The sequence below is a fragment of the Macrobrachium nipponense genome, chromosome 3 (assembly GCF_015104395.2).
Source record: "Macrobrachium nipponense isolate FS-2020 chromosome 3, ASM1510439v2, whole genome shotgun sequence".
NCBI lineage: Eukaryota > Metazoa > Arthropoda > Malacostraca > Decapoda > Palaemonidae > Macrobrachium > Macrobrachium nipponense.
This window is the reverse complement of record NC_087202.1, coordinates 29,848,965-29,856,464: the sequence shown is the minus strand read 5'-3', so window position 1 is coordinate 29,856,464 and position 7,500 is coordinate 29,848,965. Positions and strand designations below refer to the sequence as shown.

Genomic DNA, 7,500 nt, shown 5'->3' with positions numbered 1-7,500 from the left:
AAGACAAGACCAGAGACACACCCAACAATGAAATAAAAATTCCCCACCTGGAGACGATTAAGAGAGTAACTCACACCCTTGGGAAATCCAACCCTTTTGCATTTACCTACCCAAATACCTTAGCCAAATCCAGCCAGTTTGGGTAAGGGCCCCTCTGTTGGTATGGGCCAGTGAGCGCGCTGTCCGATCTCCAGCCAGTTTGGGTTAGGGCCCCTCGGTTGGTATGGGCCAGTGAGCGTCTTGCGGTCCCCCATCCACCGTCCGATCTCCAGCCAGTTTGGGTTAGGGCCCCTCGGTTGGTATGGGCCGGTGAGCGTCTTGCGGTCCTCCGGCCGCCGTCCGATCTTCAGCCAGTTCGGGTTAGGGCCTCTCGGTTGGTATGGGCCAGTGAGCGTCCGGCGGTCCCCGGCCACCGTCCAATCTCCAGCCAGTTCGGGTTAGGGCCCCTCGGTTGGTATGGGCCAGTGAGTGTCCGGCGGTCCCCCGGCCGCCGTCTGATCTCCAGCCAGTTCGGGTTAGGGCACCTCGGTTGGTATGGGCCAGTGAGCGTCCGGCGGTCCCCCGCCGTCCGATCTCCAGGCAGTGCAGGTTAGGGCCCCTCGGTTGGTATGGGCCAGTGAGCATCTTGCAGTCCCCCGGCCGCCGTCCGATCTCCAGCCAGTTTGGGTTAGGGCCCCTCGGTTGGTATGGGCCAGTGAGCATCCGGCAGTCCCCCGGCCGCCTTCCGATCTCCAGCCAGTTTGGGTTAGGGCCCCTCGGTTGGAGTGGGCCTGTGAGCGTCCGGCGGTCCCCCGGTTGCCGTCTAATCTCCAGCCAGTTCGGGTTAGGGCCCCTCGGTTGGTATGGGCCAGTGAGCGTCTGGCGGCCCCCCGGCCGCCGTCCGATCTCCAGCCAGTTCGGGTTAGGGCCCCTCGGTTGGTATGGGCTAGTGAGCGTCCGGCAGTCCCCCAGCCGCCGTCCGATCTCCAGCCAGTTTGGGTTAGGGCCCCTCGGTTCGTATGGGCCAGTGAGCGTCCGGCGGTCCCCCGGCCGCCGTCCGATCTCCAGCCAGTGCTGGTTAGGGCCCCTCAGTTGGTATGGGCCAGTGAGCGTCTTGCGGTCCCCCAACCCAAAGCCGTTCCGATCTCCAGCCATTTTGGTTTGGGTTAGGGGGCCCCTAGGTTGGTATGGGTCCAGTGAGCGTCCTGGCGGTCCTCCCACGGTCTGCTATCCGATCTCCAGCCAGTTTGGGTTAGGGCCCCTCGGTTGGTATGGGCCAGTTAGCGTCCGGCGGTCCCCAGGCCGCCGTCCGATCTCCAGCCAGTTCGGGTTAGGGCACCTCGGTTGGTATGGGCCAGTGAGCGTCCGGCGGTCCCCCGGCTGCCGTCCGATATCCAGCCAGTTCGGGTTAGGGCCTCGGTTGGTATGGGCCAGTTTGGGAGGGCGTCTGGCGTCCCCTGGCTGCCGTCGATCTCCGAGCCAGTTCGGGTTAGGGCCCTCGGTTCGTAGGGCCAGTGAGCGTTTACTGGCGGATCCCCTGGCTGCCGTCCGATCTCGAGCCAGCCTTCGGGTTAGGGCGGCCCCTCATTTGGTTTTCGCCATGGGCCATGGGAGCCGGGTCCGTCGGTCCCCTGGCACCCGTCGATTTCTTCCCCAGCCAGTTGGGTTTTAGGGCCCCTTTCCCCGGTTGGTTATGGGCCAGGTGAGGCGTTCCGGCGGTTTCCCCTGGGCCTTGCCCGTCCAGATTTTCTAGGGAGGCACAGTTCGGGTTTAAGGGCCCCTCGGGTTCGTACCTGGGCCAGGTGAGCGTACCCCGGGGGGTTCCCAGCCCATTCGGGTTGGGCCCCTCCCCGGTTCCGTATGGGCCAGTTTGGGAGGGCCCCCCCCCGGTTCCGGCCGGTCCCCACGGCCTCCGTCCGATCTCCAGCCAGTTTGGGTTAGGGCCCCTCGGTTGGTATATGCCAGATAGCGTCCGGCGGTTCCCCGGCCGCCGTCCAATCTCCAGCCAGTTTGGGTTAGGGCCCCTCGGTTGGTATGGGCCATTGGGCGTCCGGCGGTCCCCCCCCCCCCCCGGCCGCCGTCCTCGAATCCTTGGGAGGGTCCGTTTTTTTTTGGGTTTTTTAGGGCCCAATCGGTTTTTGGTTTATGTTTGGGCCCCCAGTTGAGGCCATCCGGCGGTTCCCCCGGCCGCCGTCCGATCTCCAGCCAGTGCTGGTTAGGGCCCCTCAGTTGGTATGGGCCAGTGAGCGTCTTGCGGTCCCCCGGCCGCCGTCCGATCTCCAGCCAGTTTGGGTTAGGGCCCCTAGGTTGGTATGGGCCAGTGAGCGTCTGGCGGTCTCCCGGCTGCTATCCGATCTCCAGCCAGTTTGGGTTAGGGCCCCTCGGTTGGTATGGGCCAGTCAGCGTCCGGCGGTCCCCAGGCCGCCGTCCGATCTCCAGCCAGTTCGGGTTAGGGCACCTCGGTTGGTATGGGCCAGTGAGCGTCCGGCGGTCCCCCGGCTGCCGTCCGATCTCCAACCAGTTCGGGTTAGGGCCCCTCGGTTGGTATGGGCCAGTGAGCGTCCGGCGGTCCCCTGGCTGCCGTCCGATCTCGAGCCAGTTCGGGTTAGGGCCCCTCGGTTCGTATGGGCCAATGAGCGTTCGGCGGTCCCCTGGCACCCGTCCGATCTCCAGCCAGTTCGGGTTAGGGCCCCTCGGTTGGTATGGGCCAGTGAGCGTCCGGCGGTCCCCTGGCTGCCGTCCGATCTCGAGCCAGTTCGGGTTAGGGCCCCTCGGTTCGTATGGGCCAGTGAGCGTCCGGCGGTCCCCCGGCCTCCGTCCGATCTCCAGCCAGTTTGGGTTAGGGCCCCTCGGTTGGTATATGCCAGATAGCATCCGGCGGTTCCCCGGCCGCCGTCCAATCTCCAGCCAGTTTGGGTTAGGGCCCCTCGGTTGGTATGGGCCATTGGGCGTCCGGCGGTCCCCCGGCCGCCGTCCGATCTCGAGCCAGTTTGGGTTAGGGCCCATCGGTTGTTATGTGCCAGTGAGCATCCGGCGGTCCCCCGGCAGCCGTCCGATCTGCAGCCAGTTTGGGTTAGGGCCCCTCAGTTGGTATGGGCCAGTCAGCGTCCGGCGGTCCCCCGGCCGCCGTCCGATCTCCAGTCAGTTTGGGTTAGGGCCCCTCTTTTGGTATGGGCCAGTGAGCGTCCGGCGGTCCCGTTCGATCTCCAGCCAGTTTGGGTTAGGGCCCCTCTGTTGGTATGGGCCAATGAGCGTCCAGCTGTCCCCCGGCCGCCGTCCGATCTCCAGCCAGTTTGGGTTAGGGCCCCTCGGTTGGTATAGGCCAGTGAGCGTCCGGCGGTCCCCTGGCTGCCATCTGATCTCCAGCCAGTTTGGGTTTGGACCCCTCTGTTGGTATGGGCCAGTGAGCGCTCGGCGGTCCCCTCTGTTGGTTTGGGCTAGTGATCGTCCGGCGGTCCCCCGGCTGCCGTCCGATCTCCAGCCAGTTTGGGTTTGGGCACTTCGGTTGGTATGGGCCAGTGAGCGTCTGGCGGTCCCCCGGCCGCCGTCCGATCTCCAGCCAGTTTGGATTAGGGCCCCTCGGTTGGTATGGTCCAGTGAGCGTCCGGCGGTCCCCCGGCCGCCGTCCGATCTCCAGCCAGTTCGGGTTAGGGCACCTCGGTTGGTCTAGGCCAGTGAGCGTCCGGCGGTCCCCCAGCCGCCGTTCGATATCCAGCCAGTGCGGGTTAGGGCCCCTCGGTTGGTATGGATCAGTGAGCATCTTGCTGTCCCCCGGCCGCCGTCCGATCTCCAGCCAGTTTGGGTTAGGGCCTCTCGGTTGGTATGGTCTAGTGAGCGTCCGGCGGTCCCCCGGCCACCGTCCGATCTCCAGCCAGTTCGGGTTAGGGCACCTCGGTTGGTATGGGCCAGTGAGCGTCTTGCGGTCCCCCGGCCGCCGTCCAATCTCCAGTTAGTGCGGGTTAGGGCCCCTCGGTTGGTATGGGCCAGTGAGCGTCCGGCGGTCCCCTGGCCGCCTTCGGATCTCCAGCCAGTTTCGGTTAGGGCCCCTCGGTTGGTATGGGCCTGTGAGCGTCCGGCGGTCCCCCGGTTGCCGTCTGATCTCCAGCCAGTTCTGGTTAGGGCCCCTCGGTTGGTATGGGCCAGTGAGCGTCCACCGGCCCCGGTCGGCCCGCCGTCGGGAGGGGTCTTCCCAGCAGGTGGGGCCCGTGAGTTCTTGGGTTGGTATGGGCCAGTGAGCGTCGGCTCCCCCGCCGCGTTTCCCGGATCTCCAAGGGCCCAGTCGGGTTTAGGGCCCCTTGGTGGTATGGGCCAGTGAGCGTCCGGCGGTCCCCCACCCGGCCGCCGTCCGATACTCCAGCCAGTTCGGGTTAGGGCCCCTCGGTTGGTATGGGCCAGTGAGCGTCCGGCGGTCCCCCGGCCGCCGTTCGATCTCCAGCCAGTGCTGGTTAGGGCCCCCCGGTTCGTATGGGCCAGTGAGCGTCTTGCGGTCCCCCGGCAGCCGTCCAATCTCCAGCCAGTTTTGGTTAGGGCCCCTCGGTTGGTATGGGCCAGTGAGCGTCCGGCGGTCCCCCGGCCACTGTCCGATCTCCAGCCAGTTCGGGTTAGGGCCCCTCGGTTGGTATGGGCCAGTGAGCGTCCGGCGGTCCCCCGGCCGCCATCCGATCTCCAGCCAGTTCGGGTTAGGGCCTCTCGGTTGGTATGGGCCAGAGAGCGTCCGGCGGTCCCCCGGCCGCCGTCCGATCTCCAGCCAGTTCGGGTTAGGGCCCCTCGGTTGGTATGGGCCAGTGAGCGTCCGGCCGTCCCCTGGCCGCTGTCCAATCTCCAGCCAGTTCGGGTTAGGGCCCCTCGGTTCGTATGGGCCAGTGAGCGTCCGGCGTTCCCCCGGCCGCCGTCCGATCTCCAGCCAGTTCGGGTTAGGGCCCCTCGGTTGGTTTGGGCCAGAGAGCGTCTGGCGGTCCCCCGCCCTCTGTCCGGTCTCCAGCCAGTTTGGGTTAGGGCCCCTCGGTTGGTATGGGCCAGATAGCGTCCGGCGGTCCCCCGGCTGCCGTCCGATCTCCAGCCAGTTTGGGTTAGGGCCCCTCGGTTGGTATGGGCCATTGAGCGTCGGGCGGTCCCCCAGCCGCCGTCCGTTCTCCAGCCAGTTTGGGTTAGGGCCCCTCAGTTGTTATGTGCCAGTGAGCATCCTGCGGTCCCTCGGCCGCCCTCCGATTTCCAGCCAGTTTGGGTTAGGGCCCCTCGGTTGGTATGGGCCAGTGAGCGTCCGGCGGTCCCCCGGCCGCCGTCCGATTTCCAGCCAGTTTGGGTTAGGGCCCCTCTGTTGGTATGGGCTAGTGAGCGTCCGGCGGTCCCCCGGCCGCCGTTCGATCTCCAGCCAGTTTGGGTTAGGGCCCCTCTGTTTGTATGGGCCAGTGAGCGTACGGCAGTCCCCCGGCCGCCGTCCGATCTCCAGCCAGTTTGGGTTAGGGCCCCTCACATGGTATGGGCCAGTGAGCGTTCGGCGGTCCCCCGGCTGCCATCCGATCTCCAGCCAGTTTGGGTTTGGACCCCTCTGTTGGTATGGGCCAGTGAGCGCTCGGCGGTCCCCTCTGTTGGTTTGGGCTAGTGATCGATCTCCAGTCAGTTTGGGTTAGGGCACTTCGGTTGGTATGGGCCAGTGAGCGTCCGGCTGTCCCCCGGCCGCCGTCCGATCTACAGCCAATTTGGGTTAGGGCCCCTCGGTTGGTATGGTCCAGTGAGCGTCCGGCGGTCCCCTGGCCGCCGTCCGATCTCCAGCCAGTTTGGTTTAGGGCGCCTCGGTTGGTATGGGCCAATGAGTTTCTAGCGGTCCTCCGGCCGCTGTCCGATCTCCAGCCAGTTTGGGTTAGGGCTCCTCTGTTGGTATGGGCCAGTGAGCGTCCGGCGGTCCTCCGGCTGCCGTCTGATCTCGAGCCAGTTTGGGTTAGGGCCCCTCGGTTGGTATGGGTCAGTGAGCGTCCGGCGGTCCCTCGGCCGCTGTCCGATCTCTAGCCAGTTCGGGTTAGGGTCCCTTTGTTGGTATGGGCCAGTGAGCATCCGGCGGTCCCCCGGTCGCTGTCTAATCTCCTCCCAGTTTGGGTTAGGGCGCTTCTGTTTTTATGGGCCAGTGAGCGTCTGGCAGTCCCCCGGCCGCCGTCCGATCTCCAGCCAGTTTGGGTTAGGGCCCCTCGGTTGGTATGGGCCAGTGAGCGTCCAGCGGTCCCTCGGCCACCGTCCAATCTCCAGCTAGTTTGGCAAACCCAGCCAAAAAATCTCCCTTAGCTCCTAGTGGTTGGCTGGTTGGTCTGTCGCAATCGCCTTTTGAAGTCTGTCTGCATCGGCGTCCTCATGCACAGCAGCATTTTCTCCAAAATATTCGGTTTCCTCTGCATTTTCTGGGATATCTCAGGCTTTGAGCGCTGCCCTAAGGACTCTTGGCCTCATCCTCTTCATCCTCGTCCTTATCTTCCGATACTGCTGAGCCTTTTCTTCTTTTATTGTGTCCAGCAGTGTTTTCATTATCATCATATGTTTCACCATCGCTATCGAGTTCTTCATCTGCCTCTTCTATTCTCTGTTTGGTCATCTTGGCTTGCATCTCAGCCATGCTGGTATAAGCATCTATGATCGCCTGATGCTGATCTTTGAGGTGTAAATTTATTACCTCTATTAACCCCTCATTTTCCATATTGGAAAGCTCCAGTTCCTCATTGTCCTCCTGCAGGTCCTCGATTGCATTCTGCAATTCTTCAATTCTCTGCTCGAGACCACCTGCATACCTATGCCACTCACCGTTAAAAAATATGAGTTTTAGGTTCTTATTTTCCAGTGTCTCTATCTGCTTTCTCAGTCGTGTATTTTCCGTCTCCTTCTCAATTGACTTCAGTTCCCCATTCCGCTCCTGCAGGTTCTCGCTTCCATTCTGCAATTTCTCAATTCTCTGCTGGAGAGAAATTGCATGGTTTTGCCACTCGTGGATAATAAATTCTAGTTCCTGGTTCTCATTTCTCAGTCGTGTGTTTTCCGTCTCCTTCTCAGTTGACTGTTTGGTCATCTTGGCTTGCATCTCGTCCATGCTGGTATAAGCATATATGATCGCCTGATGCTGATTTGAGAGGTGGAAATTTAGTACCTCTATTAACCCCTCCTTTTCCATATTGGAAAGCTCCAGTTCCTCATTGTCCTCCTGCAGGTCCTCGATTGCATTCTGCAATTCTTCGATTCTCTGCTCGAGAGCACCTGCATACCTATGCCACTCGCCGTTAAAAAATGTGAGTTTTTGGTTATTATTTTCCAATGTCTCTATCTGCTCTCTCAGTCGTGCATTTTCCGTCTCCTTCATCTCAATTTTTTCTTGAAGCCTCTCTTTCTCTTCCATTAGGCGATCCTTGTCCAAATTCGTCAGAGTTGCCGTATGACGTAATTCCTCTACCAATTCGCCGATCCTCTTCTCCTTTATTTTTCCTTCAGGCTTTTCCTTTTCTTCGGTTGTGTGCCATTCCCTTTCCGACAGTTCCTTCAAAAGGG

General features: G+C 62.3%; 1 protein-coding gene across 1 annotated transcript; it reads right to left on the bottom strand.

Moving 5' to 3' along the window:
• Positions 1-2,325: 2,325 nt before the first annotated feature.
• LOC135222352 (sporozoite surface protein 2-like) lies at positions 2,326-2,985 on the bottom strand. Its single transcript, XM_064260438.1, has one exon. It carries the CDS (start codon positions 2,983-2,985, stop codon positions 2,326-2,328), a length of 660 nt encoding a protein of 219 aa, XP_064116508.1.
• Between the last annotated feature and the right edge of the window lie 4,515 nt (positions 2,986-7,500).